Source organism: Dioscorea cayenensis, chromosome 3, assembly GCF_009730915.1.
Source record: "Dioscorea cayenensis subsp. rotundata cultivar TDr96_F1 chromosome 3, TDr96_F1_v2_PseudoChromosome.rev07_lg8_w22 25.fasta, whole genome shotgun sequence".
Lineage (NCBI taxonomy): Eukaryota > Viridiplantae > Streptophyta > Magnoliopsida > Dioscoreales > Dioscoreaceae > Dioscorea > Dioscorea cayenensis.
Window position 1 is genome coordinate 993788 of NC_052473.1, and position 19282 is coordinate 1013069.

A 19282-nucleotide genomic window follows, 5' to 3' on the forward strand; every position below is an offset into this window, starting at 1 on the left:
TCATAAACAAGAAATCCAATTGATTAAATTTTCTCCACATGGTAAGAGAATTTTAATTTTCTCCACATACAACATCAAAAGCTTCTTTTAGATTTCTTTCAAACATAAAAACACATTTACTATCCTTGAAATCATAAACAAATTGTTTAAGTTGCAGGCATTGTCATGAGATGGAACCAAAATAACACAATCTATCAGCTCCATCAATGAACACTGAAGTTGGATATACAAGTTTCCGCGGCATGACAGATGAATTTTTCAGATGATCCTGCTGCCGTCACAGGATAAACAAAATCATCTGTTGAAAACTCACTTCACTTTGATTAAAGTTTGAATAGACAAGAGTAAAAGACGGAAATCCCGATTGGGAAGGCACCACGACGAGACATTGATCTTGAGAAGACGACGATCAAACAAAAATTCTCTGTAAATATGACCAACAAGAATTTCCGGTTTGGACACCTAAACGGAAGAACCATGATCACCTCAACTACTAGTAAATAGACGGTGACTAAATAAATGCCATCCTCCCTCCTCTTCTGGTCTGTCTGTCATACATTGTGTTAAATTTGTCGACCAACTCGTTCATGGTACTGCACAAAAAAAAAATATTTCTTTCATCATTCTTGCAAATTGTTTGGCAATGTCTCAAAGTAAATTAGTCCTGGTAAAATACAAATTATAAACAAACAAGTATATTCAAGCGTTTCGTTGTTTTTCTAGTTATGTGTTCATATTAAGATTTAAGACCTTAAAATCTGTCTTGCAAATCATCTGTAAGATTCTCTTATGTAGGAAGTTTTAACACATCTTCATCACTATACATGCTAAGTTTATCATATGAACACTCACTTGAAAGAACATTGGAAGCTTTTAACGATAACCCTATAACTCTAAAAGCCATCGATGTTCATATAACATAACAAACGGGCAATTTAATTTCTATGTGAATCATGGTAAATCAATCGGTCAGCAACACCTTTAAAAAGGGATAATCCAAGATGAGGAACATCAGCACATCTAAGCCACTCTAATTTGTGGTAGTGACTATAGGTCTCCACTTTTCAAGGATTAAAAAAATCACCTTGACTAGGAATTACTAAGCTAAAGTCTCATATTCATTAGGACAAAGTGCATTTTTAAGTCCCAGCGCTAAGGCTCTCTCTGGTTATTTTGGTCTCTGAATTAAAAAACGGTCAGGTAGATACCTTTAAAAAAAAGAAAAAATAAGAGAAAAAAAGAAAGAAAGAAGTGGTTAAGGTAGCATAAGCTGACGCGACATAAGATGCCATATGTCATATAAGCACCTCATTCAACATCAACAATGAAATAATATAGAACACGTGTATAATGTCAAGGGGCTAAAAGTGCACCATTCTACTGGTTCATGAACCTAATGATCAAGGACCTTAATTTAGGGAATAAAAGTGCACTTTATCCTGTTTATTACTAACAACATAGATTTGATTAGCCTCTAACTATTAATTTTAAAACCTCAAGTTTCAAGTTATAGGTCACTCATTGTTCCATATAATGATCACTCTCTCTGCTTAGTACGGAAAAAGGAAGCTTCTTGCATACCTTGAGCAGTTTGTAAACATGGCAAGATATGTAATAAGCAGTGTGTCGTTAAATTCCTGCAAAAGATCAACAAAATTATTTTCTGAACACAAAAACGAAGAATAAAAATCTTTTGTAAATTCATCTAGATCAGACAAGAACGAGCGAAGGACCAGTCAGTGCTATTAAAAAAATAAAAGGCGAAGCACATATCTGAAAAAATGGCTGTTTGAACACATGAAATTACAATTAAAAGGGATGGCCGATGGCACTATATAGAACCAACAAATAATCTCACAGCAAACAGGGATTCAATATCAAACAGCTAGATTGAAATGCAAAGCAAGGGAACATTGAACTTAGTAAGACAGGGCTAAGCATATTTATTATGAAAGTAGATGATCGAAACATGTGATTGGACAAGGACACATCTTGAACAAGGCAAATGGAGCAAAAAATGATACAAACCATTAGAAAATCATCCTGAAACTTCTCTGACTCCATGGTAGGCAATCTTCTGAGAAGGCTAGAAACTTGCCTGAGCAAAGAATTGTCAAGAGGAATATCACCTGCAGGTCCATCATAAAATAAGCATCTCCTAAAATACCATAAGCAAATAAAAACACCAGAACAATAAAACTAGTATAAAATTAGAATATAAAATGAATGCACACAAAAGGATATATCAATGGAAATATAAATTAAAGAAAGAAAATGAGCAGACATTATCTTGAGTCACGTAAGAATACCTCTTTCCATTGCCACAAGATATTGATGAAGTATCTTAACTCTGCTATTAAGCATTTTTATTGCACTGTGTATACCAGTGAGATGGGCAGCCACTGTTTATCAAAGCATAGATCAGTCAGATAATTCAACTTGTACTACACATATATGAACAAGATCTGATTTGGAAAATATATTAACCATTCAAAATAAATGCGGAAATAAGAGTGGAACCTAACATTGAGTTGCAGCGGAGCCTCCATCTGATGGCTTTAGATGTGCTACATGATCAACTGAGATTCTTTCAGCCTCAACAGTCTAAAATTAAAAGTGCTCACGTCAAAGGATAAATCTAACCACTGTGATAAGAAACTAGTGCATTAATAAAATACATACCTCAATGGTGTAATTTGACCTCACAAAGATCAGCTGAGGAATTCCATCAATTACATGCAACTCTTGAATGTTGGATAAAAACAATTGTTAAGTTACATTCATCAATCATAAACTAAAGACAAAGTAAAAATGACATCAAATATTAAACACCAAATACTTCATAGCTGTATATAATGGTTTCATATTTAGGTTAAATTTTATTATAAATACAAACAAGCAAAAGTTTAAAACAAGTAAATGGAGAATATGAAGAAACACTGTCCATACATATGTTGAAGACATTAATTTTGAAATGTAAAATGAGATTTTATTTCATATAAGCATTCTACAGATTTCTAAAGATAAGAATATCATGTTGAACACTAAATTCTTATTTTGGATTGATCTCAAGTCCAGAGAAGGTGATGATTTGCTAGAGTGATGTTGATTATAAGGGTTAGGAGGGATTCCAAAATACAGGGTGACCTAACAGTACATTTGGCTCTGCTATCTTCATGTCAACAATCCCAAGGTAATTCAAGCATACATTGAGCACCAAGTAGCAAAGGATACTGTCCATGATAACAAGTTTCAAAATACTAGCATTTACAGATACAAAGCATATGAACAAAATTGGTAAACCCCAAACCATGGGCATGAGCATTCTAATGAATAGAATGAATAGACTCTAGACATTATACAGAAAAACACATTACATACCACTTTCATAGATGGTCACTGGAAGATCCTTCCGTGTAGGGTTAGTTGAAGGATTTAGAAGAACGTAAACTGGACTTTCATTGATATCCATCAACTGTCTTAAGGAAGATTTGCATTAGCACAGTTCATAATGAACCCATCATCACAATAAACTTGTAGATTATTATAATTGCGACAAGAGGACAAACTTATGACAGCATTTATATCAATAGAACTATACAATAGCATAAGAACATGAAGTGATGAAACTAAAATTATACCAACACAAAGTTAGACAAACTACAGCTAGAGCCTGAAGCACATCTCCCAAGAGATCTACAGGAAACTGAAGACAGAAGGCTGAAGACAAAGCTATATCATACAGTTGCTAGAATTATGCAGCTGTATATCATATAAAACCTATCCCTACCATCCCAAAAATGGTACTTTTATAAAAAGTTTTATGGTTTTCTCCAGTTAAACATAATTTGGAGGTTGTGCTCCACTTGTCTTCAATTGGGAATGTGGCCATATACATTATATGTGCAGGGATGCCTTCCCACGTAGACCCACCCACATGTATGCACACAGATAAGCTCACATGGTCAAAAAGACATGGCCTTCTTCATTTGGCAATCTCTTTCCTCCTTGCATTCCATTCCTAAGGGTAAAGAACATATTTACCATCCAGCATTACCTATATTCATGAATGAGAAAAGTACCAAGCACCACAAGCATCTTTGATAATCCTGTAGTACAACAATGTATTTTTCTTGGCTCATTATAAATTTATAATGAATGATGATTTTGGTAACTCTATTTGCCTAACCGCAAGTATGACACAACAACCTTGAAAACTGACCATAAATGAGAAAGAAGGGTAACATCATATAAGTAGAAGGACTAAATTTCAATGCCATTTAACGGAACTGCTCTTATAAAAGCTATGAAATTTAATGGCAACAGCAAAACTTACAGCTCTATGAATTAGCATATCTGACTCTTGAGCATCACTTCCTGTTGAGTACCAACCCAAAACATAGAAATTTGGGAAAACCTTCTTATCTGCATCAAAGGTTGATCAGAGGATAAGAATACATCAGAACAAAAATATTTTGTCTTATCAACAATTCATCTGGAAGCAATTAAAACCAACTACGCTTTAATTTTATTTGCAAACTCATAACTTGCTTTTGGCAAAACCAAATAGTTAAGCGTTTCATTGTCTGACAAACCAAATTCAAAGAACCTATGCACAAGCATTACTTCTCAATAATTCCGCATTAAGTGAATTGAATTTCACTGACTAGGCAATAAAAGTCAATACCTCAGTGACCAAAGTGGTGGTTTACACTGAGTAAAATTTCACTAGTTTTCCCACCCACCCACACAGACGGCCAAATCCTAAGAAATCTGAGGCAATCACCGATTTCCACTTAACGAAAATCCCAATGAAAAGCACAAAAAAACCTCGACTGTCAACTAACCCCTTCTCCCAAAGCCCTAGCATCAGTGCAGCGGATACTAAAACCCTAAATATCATGACTCCAAACAAGACAACCAAACAACAAACGAAAACCCTAACTTCCGCCATAATTCCTCAACACAACTTTAAAAAGAAAAAAATCAAATTAAAGGAAAAATAAAAGAAACCAAGTGTATGCTCACAAAGCTCCATCTTTTTTTCGAGGAAGGGGCGATCAAGAGTGTGGGTTTCCGGGTCACAGAGGATCTCAAAGCTATTGAATATCTCAACGGTGCGGCCACGCTGAACACCGATTACACACCCAAAGACCCTCCCTCCAGCACCTCCGCTGCCTCCACCGCCGTGGTACAGACCCTGAGCCTTCACACGCGTGTGGTGATCCGAGATGTTGACGATCACCAGAGGATGGAGCTTGAACGTCAGCCCACTGCCCGACGACGACGCCATTCTCACCGCCCGAAACCTCCAAGAAAAACCTCGCCTTTGCTCCTCTCTCTCTCTCTCTCTCTCTCTGGTGGTTTCGTGTCTTCCTGAAATCAAAGAGAAGAAGGCTATGAGAGAGGGCGTATGCACGTGCTACTCACGTGTTTTGAGGGAGCTGATCTCGAGGTAATTGAAAAGCAATGACAACCACCGGATTTGACTTAGCCTTTTGGTGAATCGACGGTTGATATTGAAACCGGAGGAGTATCCACCGGTTTCATTATCAACCGTTGAGACCGCACCGACTTCAGTACTGACCGTCGATCTCGCTGTGATAAAAGGATTTTTGTGTGTATATTTATTTTTATTCGTTTATTTGTTTATTAATAGATATTTATAAAAAAAAATAAACAATTAAAAAAATACGAAGGTAGAAAATCGATTAAATAATGGGTTTTGAATCTTAAATATATATTCTGATCTTGTTTATGTATGTGTTTTTTTTAAGACAAGGAATGATAATAATAATAATAAAAACAATCTTATCATCAATAATTAGCTTAGATTTATAAAATTAAATTTTTTCCTAAGCCTGAATTACTATTTAAAATTAGATATTAAAAAATAATTAATTAAAACTAAAGTATAAAAAAATTAATTTTTTTTAAACACTCTATCAGGAGTATATGCACGAATTGAGAATTAATTATTTTATTTACGCATCACACTCGCATGTTAGGGCTTATGAGTTCTTTAGTAAATTAAATTAATTTTATTTTAAAAAATTATAGTTATTTTAAGATATTTTTATTTATTTAAAATAAAAAAATATTAATACACTGTCCCAAGAGTATATACCCCAAAAAAAATAATAAAAATAAAAATAAAAAGATTTATCGGAAAGGGTGCATCATAACACCATACTCGTAAACCCCATTAGATAAACATCCAGCATCGAACGGTCCAGATCTCATCAAGTCCACGTGGCTCACATCCAAACCAGTAGAGCCAAATCTTATCCGAATCTCAAAGCATTCACGAGGGTGTCATCACCGTCTTCCGAGTTCCAACCATAAAAAGAAAAGCAAAAGAAAACCAAACAAAAGACTCTCGTCTTCTCTCTCTCTCGCGCGTTGATATCCAGAGCTCGAAGGAGGGGCAACGATGGCGATGAGGGATCTCGTCACCGGAGAGCCGTCTTGCGCCGTCCCAGGAAGCTCTTCCTCGAACCCCTTGGGTGCTCTCGCTAGCAGGATCCTTGGATCATCCAGCAAGACCCAGGTTTCGGTTTTTCTCATCAGCTTGATCACCTAGCATTTGAAGTGAAATTGTTTGGTTTTGTGAATGAATTTTTAGTCTTATTTTTATAATACCTAGTTGTTTGAGATTTCGCAGTATATCCATCTGTAAGTCGCCCGGTTTCTTATTGGAAATCTTTGTGTATGTGAATCATGGAGTTTTTCTTGATGAAACTGGATTTTGATTGTTAGGAAGTTGCATTTATTTGTATTTAACTCTTTTTCGTTCATATTTATTTTCTGGTTCTTTGAAAGTTAAGATTTTTGGAAACTTAGGCCTTTGGTCTGTGAAAATTAAGTTTCTTTTGCATATAGTGGATTGCCTGTTATGCAGGATTTGTTATCATCCATTCTGTTTCTTTTGGGATTCAACTATTTGAGAGTTCTACTCAGATATCATGTTGGGTATTTTTCTATGTGAATTATGATATCTGGGAATCCGACTTTTTAACTGTTTGAAAAATTGTTATTGAAATTTGTTGGGTAGGTTTTTTATTCAATTTGTATTGGTTTGCAACTAAAGGATTTTGAGCTTGTGTTGTGCTTGAATGGATGCATTCTATATATTTTTGGCTCTCATTTTCTTTATTGTTTTTTGGCTCTGTCTTTCTATGATTATGTTATATTAGGATTTGAAGGGACTTCCTGGAACTTCAGTGACAGTTCCCGACGGTGCTAGGACTGAAGCTCCTTTGACTACCATTCCAGGTTCTGAATATGAAGGAGAGCAGTATCAGCCACCAAATCTGCAGGTTTTTTCTTTCTTTTTTTTCTTTACATATTTGTTATCTTCAATAGAGAATGCCTAAACCAGTTACCTTCCCCAGAGTTCAGAATTTTTGCGAGACTTCCATGCCACTGGTCATGGTGATCTTGCTGGTGCATGGGATGAGATCCAGCGACCTGCAATTCTTCCTCATGTCCCAGGAAGAGGAATTGAACCTTACATTGCTGAATTTGAACAGATATATGACCGTGGTGCTAGTTCTTTCCCTCAACCCATCCTAGAAGGTGATATAACAGACATATTTACACCTTGCTTCCTCATTCACCATGCTCTTTATCATTTCGACAGATTCTTGTTCACTTATTTACACTTGAATTTTTCTTCAAATAGTTCATCTTGCTTAATTTGTGATATGTTTTTCAGGGCCACCACAGAGGGTGTTATCCAGTTTCTTGCATTCTTTCTTGGAGAGTAGTCGTACTGGTGTGCCATTTCGTCCAGCACCTCTTCCCATGCTCGGGTTGTCTGAAGGAGACAAGCAATGCATACGTGATCGTAGCTGCATAATGGCACGGCATATTTTTGCTGACAAAAGTGAAGAATATATCACTGCACAGGTTGGTTTTATGGTTCCCACCAGTAATTCCAGATATGTAAGTTCAAGAGATTGCCCATATGCATTGGTACTAGAGAAGTTTGTGTTGCTGGATATCTAAGTTCAGACGACTACTAAGTTTGGTAGACTAAATTTACTAGCACTATATCCCTTTTCATTTATGTTGCTCTTGCAAACTGGCTTTTTCCTTAAGCTGTAAAATGCTTTGCTTTTGGCTACTAATGTTAACTTATTTTGTTCTTCCTTCTCAAAAATTCTTTCCATATTGGTTGACCAGTAAATTGAGGGTTTCCTTTTCCCCTTGCAAGTATCCATACATTGTTCCACTTCTATATTTCTTTCTGATTTTTCTTCTTTCTCACCTATTCTGGTTCTGTTCTCATTGTTATTATCTGTGTGTTAGGTAAACGCATTACTACACTCCTTGGATATTGACAGTGATCATCGAGTTAGAGGGCCTATTCGTGGAGCTTATCCAGAATTGGAAGAGTACTGGACTGAATCCCAAGGTTCTATAAAACCAGGGATGCCTCATTTAGCAGACAAGTGGATTTCTGAGTTTAGTCAACAAAGAGAAGACAATAACCCTGAGTCATGGGCAAACTCTTTTGAACAAGCACATGGCGCCAATGGGTGGGCATCTGAATTTGAGCGGGTATGTTATCATTTTGTAGAGCCTAAACTCTAAACTTGAACCATGCATCTGTACTAAACTCCTAGCTACTTCCAGTTGAATCAAGCCCAAATAATATGTTTGCTATGTATCTAATATGATATTAAAGCATTTATTTGTTAGTTTGTTTGCAATGTAGATAGTTAAAAATAGGCTAGCATGCATGCATGAAGGGGGCATAGTAAAGTAACTAATAACTAATAGTCCCACAATAGTTAATTTGGTAAACTATGGATTTATATAAATAAGCTTGGGTCTCTCATTCTTTAAGGTTAAGATTTTGGGTTGAATTAGACCTAGATAATATGTTTGGTTGCATTTAACAACATCTAGTCATCTGTATCTGCACGTCCATCGTTATAATTATGAACATGTATATTGACTACCTATGTGAAGTTATGTTAAGATATTTTAAAGTCCTCTTAGCAGCATGTTACATCTTTACTTCTCTCTTACAGGAGCAAGCTCAGATGACAATGTTTGGACAGGCAGGAGGTGCTAACATGGCTAATATGGCAGCAATGGAGCAGAGTCGTATGCTTGCACATACTCTGGCACAAAATACAGATCCAAAATTTCAGGTATGTGAGCATGCACATGCATCTTGTGCAGTATGGAAGTCTTTTCCCAGTCGGATTGTTTCTAAAAACATCTATTGAGTTATGAGGGAGAGATAAGGTTCTGCAAATTGCTTGTTAGCCTTAGTATGCACATGTTTGTCTAATTAAACGGCATCTCTTAACTTGTCATATTCAATGCTATCAGTATCTGATGCTGATAATTCCTGTTGTGGACAGAATTCAAAGTTTCTCCAGTTTGTATCAAAAATGAGCCGTGGGGAGCTTATTGTTGATGAGAATCAAATAAAGCCCATAGCTGGTGATGTCTCAGGTGGTTGGGCTGATGAATTTCAAACACAGCATGGTGCTCATCCTAGCACTTGGGCTGGTGAATTTCAAACAGAATATAATGCTAATTCTAACACTTGGGCTAATCAGTTCGAACGTGAAGGGGTAAGTGTTATTGTTTGATTGGCTTTAGGTCTTTTTTCTTTGCCCCATAACTAATCAGTGTAAAGTTGTCAGCATTGGAAATATTTGTCTTGCTTGCACTGTCAATGTATTTGTGTTTTACCTGGCTTGAAAATTTCTTTGATGCTATTGATATTTCAGAAGTTCTATTTAACTGCTAATCTAATTTTTCTGGTACCTTGTCAGGTTATATTTAGAAAATTAGCATTTAGGAAAGCTTGCCAATTATAATGCTGTCTTTCAACTGATAGATGATGACTTTTTTTGTTCCAGCTTGCAAATGGAGCCAATAAATGGGCAAATGAGTTTGCAAGTGAGCGTGTTCTGCGAGGTGGTGATGAGTGGGTAAATGAATTCTCGAATTTACGAATTGAGGATTGGGGAGAGGAATTTGAACAGCAGTTCAGTGGGGGTGTTGCTGGTGAATGGGCAGATTCATTTGACAAGTAAGCAAGGCTGCTTTTATGCAATATTTGTAAAATAATATAATTGTTTTGAGTTTGGAATCTCGCAGAAGAATTGTCTCTCTTTGTTCTTTTTTTCCTATTATTTTTCTAGTAGTGGGGATTCTGTTCTGGTTGTTTCTAGTTGCATCTTCAACCAACAGTCTTATAAAGGATGTCTTGACAGTTTTCCATTCCAAAATCATGATATCTTTTTTAAGTACTGTATAAGCATTTCTTGTGGCCAAAATTATCTTCCCTAGGAATCAAGCACTGGCTAGTGATGTATGATTTAGATGATAATGCCATTTATATCATCTTCTATATTCCTCCATTAACTACTTCCTGTGATCAACAACCTGCTGAAGCGCTGGCAAGCATGGTTAAAAAACATAAAGTTTGCCAAACAATTTTTTTATTTTTGTATTATTTACTTATTTATTTTTGGAGGCTGCATTTTCCTTTTCGTTGTTCGTTCATTATATGCCTTTCTTTTGGCTGTAGTTTTATGAATGAGCAAAGGAAGCAATCTGATACTTCAAGAGGAATTTATGAATTCTCTGATATGAACCCATATGTCGGTCGTCCCAATCCTTTGAAAGATGGGCAGGATCTCTTCCGTAAGGGCCTTTTAAGTGAAGCAGTTCTTGCTTTAGAGGCTGAAGTTCTCAAAAATCCTGAAAATGCAGAAGGTTGGCGATTACTTGGAATAACACATGCTGAAAATGATGATGACCAACAGGTAAATTAGTAGTGGATTTAAATGGCCATCATGAATATCAATAAATGACATGTTTGGTTTGCATCTAATCTGAGTCTTTAAACCAATAAGCTGAATATCAATTTAAGCATGGATCTAAATATATAAACCTGAGTCTCTAAATTTATAAGCTTAAGCTTTTTGGTTGAGTTAGGCCCAAATAATATGTTTGGTTTGCATCTAACATGGTATTCTAACAAAGTTTGGTTGATTTGAGTTTTTTTGCAACTTGACGAGTTAAAATAAACTAGGTGGTATTGAGGGGTGTATTAGGATAACTAATAGTCCCACATTGGTTAATTGAGTAAATATGGATTTGGATATATAATTCCGGTTCTTTCATCCTAGAAGCTTAGGTTTTGTGGCTTGAATCATGCTCATATAATATGTTTGGTTTGCAGTCTACCCTAATAAAGCTTTGATTATGTTCATGATGACACTAGACCTGCTAATGTAACAATGTGACATATTGGCATTATCGTCAAACATGGTGCAGCCCTTATAATGTTGAGCAGTCAGATGCTTTTGCAATATATCATACTAACCTAAACTTTATTTCATTTTGCACATATTATATGTGACCTGAACTTTTGAATTATGAGTGAAATTTGTGGGACTGAGCATCAGAACTGCAGCATTTCTTGAATCTTAGCGGGTTGTCTCTCCATGTTCAGGCTATTGCATCCATGATGCGCGCCCAACAAGTGGATCCAGCAAACTTGGAAGTGCTCCTTGCTCTTGGTGTCAGTTATACCAATGGTAAAACAGCCACATTGATTTGCTATCTTGTATGCTAGAAACTTTCATGATTCGTCATTTAATAGCCATATATGAGATTTCTTTTATATTGTTCATCACTCAAGTATTCCTATTGCCTACTAGTGTACCATTGTAAGGGTCATGCTGCTGCTGATTTCTGAAACTTGCTGTCTAGTATACAATGTCTGACTTGCTTTGCTTTTTTTGAAGACTCTGGTCATCAGCGTACTATTTTTTTAAATATAATCTGGCTTTACAGATTCCAAAAAAATTTATCCTGGTTGCTGATCATTGAGAAGATTTGTTCTTAAATCTAGATTCAAAAGCTTATAAATGGATTTGGTAGCTAAACCTCTTTGGAAATGGTTACTTAGTGAACTTCATTCTTCTTCTAAGCAATTACCTTGGTTTTTTGGTTAAATTTTGTAGTAAACTGCTATGCACACATGTTAACTTTGTACTTAAAGTTTGTGATTCATTTTAGGGGCAAGTACAACATTATATGTTTGCTGTAGTTTTGCTACATTATCTTGCTATTTGTTTTGCTTTCGGTAGTTCTCATGCATGTTTGATCTTAGCTAATTTATTTTCATAAAGATTGTGCTTTACTTAGCAGTCTATACTACAATATCAATTATTTGACTTTGCAAAGATATCCAGGCCATTGATAGATTGACTGATGTTACCCAAATGCTATTGGAGTTTTCTGCTTCCTTTCATTTTCTATCATGTTTTCCTGTTAACTTCTTGTTACTTTCTTGAAGAGCTTTCCATCTTACTAAAGATTTTCTGTAATTTGCAGAGTTAGAACGAGAAGAGGCTCTAAACTATCTCTATAAATGGCTTCAAAACCATCCAAAATATGGGTCTCTTGCTCCTGCTGAGCTTGCTAATTCCCTGTACTACGGTGATGTAAGCTGCTCTAAAAGATATAATCTATTATTATTTAGTAGTTAGCATATAGTAAAGCATTAGAGACATTTCCTCAGATATCTTGTGTTTTCTAGATTGAGGTTACCATGAGTGATTGAGTTAACAAAGTCTTCTCCCAAATATCATTTGCCACTTCTTAACAATATTAGATTTTGTAGAAGTTGCCTTTTCTGATCAGTGGTGGTCTTGCACTCTGGCCTTGCGTAAATGCTGAATTACTCATACTCATTTGATACTTACGAACATCTGTTTCTGAAATCAGATTATTAGATTGTTCAATGAAGCTGCTCAGCTGGCGCCTGAGGACGCCGATGTTCATATAGTACTGGGAGTCTTGTACAACCTGACAAGGGATTACGATAAAGCCATAACAGCCTTTGAAACAGCATTAAAACTCAAGCCGCGTGACTACTCTTTATGGAATAAACTTGGTGCCACTCAAGCAAATAGTAGTCTCGGCACAGATGCGATATATGCATATCAACAGGTATAAACTGCTTTCATGTCGTGTCCTTTTTATCACCTCTGCTGAAATAAATTTGAACTTTTAGAAGCTCAAGCTGTAAAATTTCTCACTGTTTCTCACTTCAAGTTACTCCACCTTTCTGATTCATAAGGCACTAGATTTGAAGCCAAACTATGTTCGTGCATGGGCAAATATGGGTATCAGCTACGCCAATCAGGTTTGTTTCTTCAGTCACTAATCTTGTTTACTTCTGAAGCTTTTTAAACTCTAAAGCATGGTTCAAGGTGAAAAGAATACGAAAAATACTTGAATCATTGTGAAATTGAGCATCACCCTGATGGTTTCCAATGGGTGATTACTGTTCTTATTCTTTTTTACTTCACCTAATCTTAACTGATTTCTTCGGTTTTTTTTTTCAATCAGGGTATGTATCTGGAGTCTATTCAGTACTATGTGAGAGCACTCGCAATGAATCCCAAAGCCGAAACTGCATGGCAATACTTGAGAACATCTCTCGAGTACGTTATCCCTCGGACCCTTAACAAAATTTTTTAGAGTTTACAGATTTATATTATCTCACAATACTTTCGACATTTTACACAGCCTTGCATCCCGGCACGACATGTTCTCCGCCTGTGATTCACGGAATCTCGAACTTCTCCAGAAAGAGTTCCCTCTTTAATCTCATAGATGATCTTATATTCAGAGAGGTCTTTCAGTGTATAGAACAGCAACAGAGCTACCAAACACAAACCAATTATAAAATATCAGTTTACTTTAGACTAAAATTGCATCCAGATCCTCAATGTGCAATATATCTTCTTGATTTTGGGAATTCAGGGAATAAAATTACTTTCAGTTGAAGCTGAAGATGGCAGCCTTCGATCGTCGCCGATCAGCATGCAAAATACTCCATGACACAACTTGTTTAGGTTTATTTTTGTAAAATAATAACTTGCAGATGTCCTTATCATACATGTTCTATAGCTCACATTTGGATTACTCTGAGGCATTGTTATTTTATTTTTTATTTTTATTTTGCATAAAATATCATTTTATGTTCATCTGATTTGCAGTTGCCTTATTGCCAACAGGTAATTCAATTATTTTTATGAGGAAAAGCGGTGTTATTTTGTTTATTCTAAATAAATTTCTAAGATGGCTTTGGGTAACAAGAGTGCCCTAATTTTTTTATTTTTTTATTTTTTTTTTTTTACACCAGAAGTCCCTAATAGTTTACTCAATTTCTCATGAAAAACATGCAATTAAAATTTGCTCCAAAAAATTTTAACCGAAAACTTGTTATAAAATTTAAAAAATATAACTCGTGTGTTTCAGATCAATAATCAAATTAATAAAAATAAATATTTATGAAAATTGTTTTCAATGATTCCAATTTCTTTTTACAGAAAATTTAGTTAATTTTTAATATTTTTTAAAGGTTTGAATAATGCTATATAGAACAAAGCAATCACATCACCAGTCACGTCAGTTATGTGGTTGGTTCGTATGATTGCTTTATAGCATTACATTTCTTTTTTTTTTAAAAAAAAATATATATATATATAAAGATATACCCCAATCCATCTACATCAAAGCTGGACTATGACATCCATTTTTGGTTAAAATAATATAAAACCATCCATTCTTAAGAGTAATAATACAACACACAACTAATACTTTGGAGAATTAAATTTTGCCAAATTGAACTTTGTCTCAAAATCAAATGTTCATACAAATATCACCTTAAACAAAGCACAAAAATTATTTACATACATTTGTATACATATAACCTCCAACCAGTAAAACTAAAACCAACATAACAACAACACAGAGAGTTTCTTAACATGAATCTACAAGCACAAAGCTGAAATAACAACAGAAACTTTGACAAAGAGCAAACAGAAGGAAAAAAAGGGAAAAAAAAATCTTGAACCAAAATATAGCAATTGCGAATACGAGTTAGTTAGCAGTTGCTTGGCTCTCTTGACTCAACAATTGCGATAATAACGGAACGAAAAAGACCGGCTCTGATTTCAGATTCTATAACCATTTCTTCCGGTTGATGTTCTTCTTATCACTAGACAAGAATCTCGGAAGATTTAGCAAAGAGTTTACTCTGGTGACACCTTCAAGAGCAGACCATTCTTCTTCCTCTGTGTTTGATAAGCATTCTGCAAGGCTCCGAGCGGATTGGCATCGATCAGGCATTTGTTCTAACTTTGGCTCTTCATCTTCTACTACAATCTCACTGACATAACTCTGAGTTTGTGGACTTCCGGTGACTTCGTCGGTGACTGATGCATATGGTTCTTGTTGTATCAAACTTGATACAGTTGTGTCGGTTTGTTCTGTAAGAAGTTTCTCAGAGTTGTTTTCTGGAAGTTGGTTAGATGAGCATGGGATGTCTAGGAACAAAACCACAACTGCACAGTCATCACTTTTCGATGTTGGAAACTTGAGCCGCCAAGATCGGACAGCACATTCTACCAGAGCTCTTGCAGCGGTTGAACGGGTTGGCGCTGTAGCTACTATATCTACCACTTCCTTGTTTGATAGAACATCCCATACCTGCAAAAGAAACCATTCATTCAATTCATTGATGATGATTATGCATATATACATTAGTAAAAGTAATTAAAGTTAAATTGCCTTTTTATTTTCATCATGAATGTCACAAGGATTCCCGTAAAAGATAATATGAAATGATAATAAAGAACGATAACCCTTCAAATTATTCAATTCCAGGGCATGGCTATTTCATAAATAATAAGATAAATTTCCGAGTCAAGCAAACTATTTTTCAGCATAATCAAGTAGTAGTGATGCATAGGAGAAGAAGGTACCCCATCTGAAGCAAGAACAACAAACTCATCCTTGTCGGTAAGATGTCGATAGGATATATCAGGAACAGAAATTAAACCATAATCCTTTAGGCAGAAGTCTCCAAATGCTCGAGCCATAGCTAGTCCAGGTGAGTCATTGTTCGGCAACCATACACGAGCAACTTCTGGCTCATCCTGCAACGCAAAAACTCTTCCTCTGCATTGTTGGATTCTAGCAGCCTCTCCTGGAAACAACCAATTCCTATGATGGTAAATACTCAAAACAAGGCACTATAAATGCGAATTACTATATGCCGCTTATACATACTGGGAAGGTTAGGCTTCAAATCAACAGTCAATTGTACAGCAACCAAATTATTGTCCATATCTCGGGTTCCCATTACCGCTCTCGAGTCTCCAACATTTCCGATCACAAGATCATGGCCCTGGAGGAGAAGAACTGCAAAAATTATAACAGCCTGTGGATTACTAAAGATAAAACAATTGACCAAGCATGTGGCCTTGCTGACTTGGTGTCAACCCAAAAGGAAACAAGTTTTTTCTAAACACTGAACATGTTCCATCAGTGAATTAATTCAATTGATTACCTGCTTCAACACAGTAACAGCAGTTGTCCCGCTGCAAAAACAGTCGATTGTTGAGTTAAGTTTTAGCTCTTTATCCATTAACTTAAAAGCCTTTAGTAGGGACTCTTTGAGTGATGAATATGTCTCTGGTAGCTTTCTGTTCTCGTCGACATCAGCGGACTCAGCCCATTCATTGTCAAAGCTAATGGATGTTGTTTCCTCAGAATTCATACTTCCAGGCAGACTGCCATTTTGGAGAGGGCTGTTGTTGTTACTGGTATTAGCTCTCCATTGCGTGCACAACTTGAGAGGAAGTGAATCTCTGACTTTCTTTGCAACCATGTGACCGAATGGACCATGACCATCAAATACTCCACAGAAAATGGTGTCACTTCTTGAAGTGAAATTCTGCCATCACAAGTTTGCTATCAAAAGAACTCATTTGTAAAATAAAGGACATCATAAGATGAAAACCTGATTTTTAAAGGAGTAATTTCACTAAATTTTATAGACCAAGCCCCAATTAAGACAGAGTAAGTAGTGAGGTGAGAGAACAATAAAGCTATACATTTAACCAACCATAGTTAAAGGGACACTAAAAACCAATGACAGATCAACTACATTTCCATAAACATTGGGAAAAGTAGTATTAAAGGAACTCATGCTGGTATGAAGAAAATTTTTTTCATGAATGGAAAGCACTTCTTTCTCTTCCTTGGCTCAAAATCCTAACAAGACAAGGCAGAAGAAATAACTACTTAAAATAATTGGAGCATGGATCAACAAAAGTTATAATTGAAAAAAATGTATCAAGATATCTCACAATAACTATCAAATCAAACTAATAACCTTTAACCATAATCAGGTAAGAATAAAATGTTTCCTTGTTCTGCATACAAATCCTAAGGGCTACCTCACTTGCATATGTGTCAGTGTGTGATGTTGATTTTTCCAGTGGAATAATGGCTATAGAGAAAAAGGAATCCATCTAAGAATGAAAATCAATAGATAAAGAGCACAACATATTATTCACCCCAAAAAAAATCAAATCAATCAAAATCCTAAATCAAGATAAAAGTTCACAAATTTATTCAATCTCATTTGTTTACAATCAAAATAGTACAGCTATGCACAACCAAAGAGGAAGCTTTCAGTTTTAGACATTATATCTAGTTATAGCAAACAAAAAAAAATAAACACACTATTCTGAAAATGTAAAGAGAAAAAAGTGATCATTATTAATTCAATGATTTTTATTTTTATTTTTTGATAAATGTGGTCAAGCCACAAACCCTCAATCATTATTAATCCAACGCTTTTAACCAACATGCACATAAACAATAAAAATAGCAATACCCACAACCGATTAAAGCAAAACAGTTCTTGAAAGTCGACAAAACGGCCAAAAGAGATTGCCTCATTCACAATGGAAATTGTACATACTAACCATTTATGAAGTGAAAATTAAACAGAACCTTTCCCCCAAAAAAATTATCTAAGAAATAAGGCAGCACAAGTAATCCAATGGCTTTTAACCGAGATAAATATAAGGCAGTTCGTTTCGATAGGTGAGTTACAATAATCCAAATCCAAGACAATCAATATGCTTCAAACCAAACAAATATCGGCCTTTCGACTTCAATGGAAACGACAATGCGCACAATGACAAGGAAACTTTCTGACTGAGGATCAGTGTTCTGAAAATAGATAAATCAAATGGACAAAATCTGAAAACAAAAGAAAAATCTAAAGAAAACTATGATCAATCCAATGCTTCAAGCACCAGCAATCATCAACCAAGATCAACATCACCATTTCATTCAATCAATGACCTAGTTTACTCAAAACAAGTATCACTATTGTCCAAGCATAAGGAATCAACTAAATCCAAAGACAACAAATTGAAGAAATACCATTTAACATTCAATCACTTGGCGAACTTTTTTTCCCCAAACATTGAATCCATTCAATCCTAATCAAAGATCCCTCCTTTCATCAAAATAAAAAACTAAAATCAAACAAAAATCAAGAATTAAAGAAACCAATACCTCCCAAACGATCATGGCATCCTGATTGGTCCCCTTCCTCCCCTGCTGCGTGAACAAGCAAGCAACCTCACTCGAACCATTCAAAAACATCCTTCCCGGCAGCCGGTGAAGCTCCTCCTCCGCCATTTCTCCATCTCCACCGCCGCCAGAACCCGCCACAAGCTTCCCCTCAAACAACCCACTGATTCCCTTCTCTTTCTCCCTTCTCTGCTTCTGCTTCTTCTTCTTCTTCCTCTCCCTCTTCGAGCTCAGCCAGACGCCGGACGACGGCGAGCTCGCCGCTGCCGCCGCCGACGAGCGCGATGAGAGGCACGAGCCCATCAGAGAGGATTCTCAGGAGTAGTAGTGGATCATAATTAAGAAAGATGAATAAAAGTGAGATTTTTATATTATGGAAGGGTTTTTATGAATATTTACAAATTTTTTAATTTCAAAAAAGTAAATAATAATAATAAATATAATATATTATTATTATTATTATTATTATTAAAAATTAAAGCTTTCCAAAATGGAAGACATAAAGTTTTTTCTTTTCATTCTATGAAAGTAAATAATAATATTAAAAACAAAACTTTTCCAAAATGGTTGTTAAGTGTTAACATAATTTTTTTATTTCATAAAAAGTTAAATTTTTGTTATAAAAGTAAAATTAATTTCTTTATTATATGGTAATATTGGTGCCACTTTACTTCATAATATTTTATTAAATAAAGTTTAATGAGAAATTTCACTCTACAAACATTAAAAATATAAAGAAAATATTATAATATATATATATATATTATACATTCAATTAAAATGCTTTGTAATAGTTAACTCATAAAAAAAATTATTTAATAATTTCCAT

At 35.3% G+C, this 19282-nt stretch overlaps 3 protein-coding genes across 3 annotated transcripts; 1 reads left to right on the forward strand and 2 right to left on the reverse strand.

Annotated features, from left to right (window-relative positions):
• Positions 1–82: 82 nt before the first annotated feature.
• On the reverse strand, positions 83–5353 carry LOC120252759 (COP9 signalosome complex subunit 6). The gene is made up of 9 exons (XM_039260911.1): positions 5029–5353; positions 4337–4425; positions 3382–3475; positions 2683–2744; positions 2526–2604; positions 2310–2402; positions 2029–2129; positions 1582–1637; positions 83–593 (listed from the first exon to the last, which is right to left on the reverse strand). The coding sequence occupies exons 1-9, from the start codon at positions 5291–5293 to the stop codon at positions 512–514; spliced, it is 921 nt and encodes a 306-aa protein (XP_039116845.1). The 5' UTR covers positions 5294–5353; the 3' UTR covers positions 83–511.
• A 1032-nt stretch (positions 5354–6385) lies between these two features.
• Positions 6386–14037, forward strand: LOC120252741 (peroxisome biogenesis protein 5). The gene is made up of 15 exons (XM_039260886.1): positions 6386–6550; positions 7197–7319; positions 7395–7578; positions 7718–7911; positions 8314–8565; positions 9042–9164; positions 9381–9596; positions 9888–10060; positions 10562–10799; positions 11492–11576; positions 12379–12488; positions 12772–12996; positions 13127–13192; positions 13399–13493; positions 13579–14037. The coding sequence occupies exons 1-15, from the start codon at positions 6434–6436 to the stop codon at positions 13655–13657; spliced, it is 2280 nt and encodes a 759-aa protein (XP_039116820.1). The 5' UTR covers positions 6386–6433; the 3' UTR covers positions 13658–14037.
• A 624-nt stretch (positions 14038–14661) lies between these two features.
• On the reverse strand, positions 14662–18780 carry LOC120252752 (probable protein phosphatase 2C 66). The gene is made up of 5 exons (XM_039260897.1): positions 18436–18780; positions 16409–16795; positions 16129–16246; positions 15822–16045; positions 14662–15546 (listed from the first exon to the last, which is right to left on the reverse strand). The coding sequence occupies exons 1-5, from the start codon at positions 18754–18756 to the stop codon at positions 15019–15021; spliced, it is 1578 nt and encodes a 525-aa protein (XP_039116831.1). The 5' UTR covers positions 18757–18780; the 3' UTR covers positions 14662–15018.
• Positions 18781–19282: the final 502 nt, after the last annotated feature.

Coding starts and splice junctions, on each gene's coding strand:
- LOC120252752 (XM_039260897.1), bottom strand. CDS start 18,756: ATGGGCTCGTGCCTCTCATCGCGCTCGTCGGCGGCGGCAGCGGCGAGC. Junction 16,796..18,435: donor ATGCCATGATCGTTTGGGAG/GTATTGGTTTCT, acceptor TTGTGATGGCAG/AATTTCACTTCAAGAAGTGA. Junction 16,046..16,128: donor TTTGAAGCCTAACCTTCCCA/GTATGTATAAGC, acceptor GGTTGTTTCCAG/GAGAGGCTGCTAGAATCCAA.
- LOC120252759 (XM_039260911.1), bottom strand. CDS start 5,293: ATGGCGTCGTCGTCGGGCAGTGGGCTGACGTTCAAGCTCCATCCTCTG. Junction 4,426..5,028: donor CGAAAAAAAGATGGAGCTTT/GTGAGCATACAC, acceptor CCTTTGATGCAG/ATAAGAAGGTTTTCCCAAAT. Junction 2,403..2,525: donor AGGCTCCGCTGCAACTCAAT/GTTAGGTTCCAC, acceptor TTTGATAAACAG/TGGCTGCCCATCTCACTGGT.
- LOC120252741 (XM_039260886.1), top strand. CDS start 6,434: ATGGCGATGAGGGATCTCGTCACCGGAGAGCCGTCTTGCGCCGTCCCA. Junction 9,165..9,380: donor ATACAGATCCAAAATTTCAG/GTATGTGAGCAT, acceptor TGTTGTGGACAG/AATTCAAAGTTTCTCCAGTT. Junction 11,577..12,378: donor TGGTGTCAGTTATACCAATG/GTAAAACAGCCA, acceptor TGTAATTTGCAG/AGTTAGAACGAGAAGAGGCT.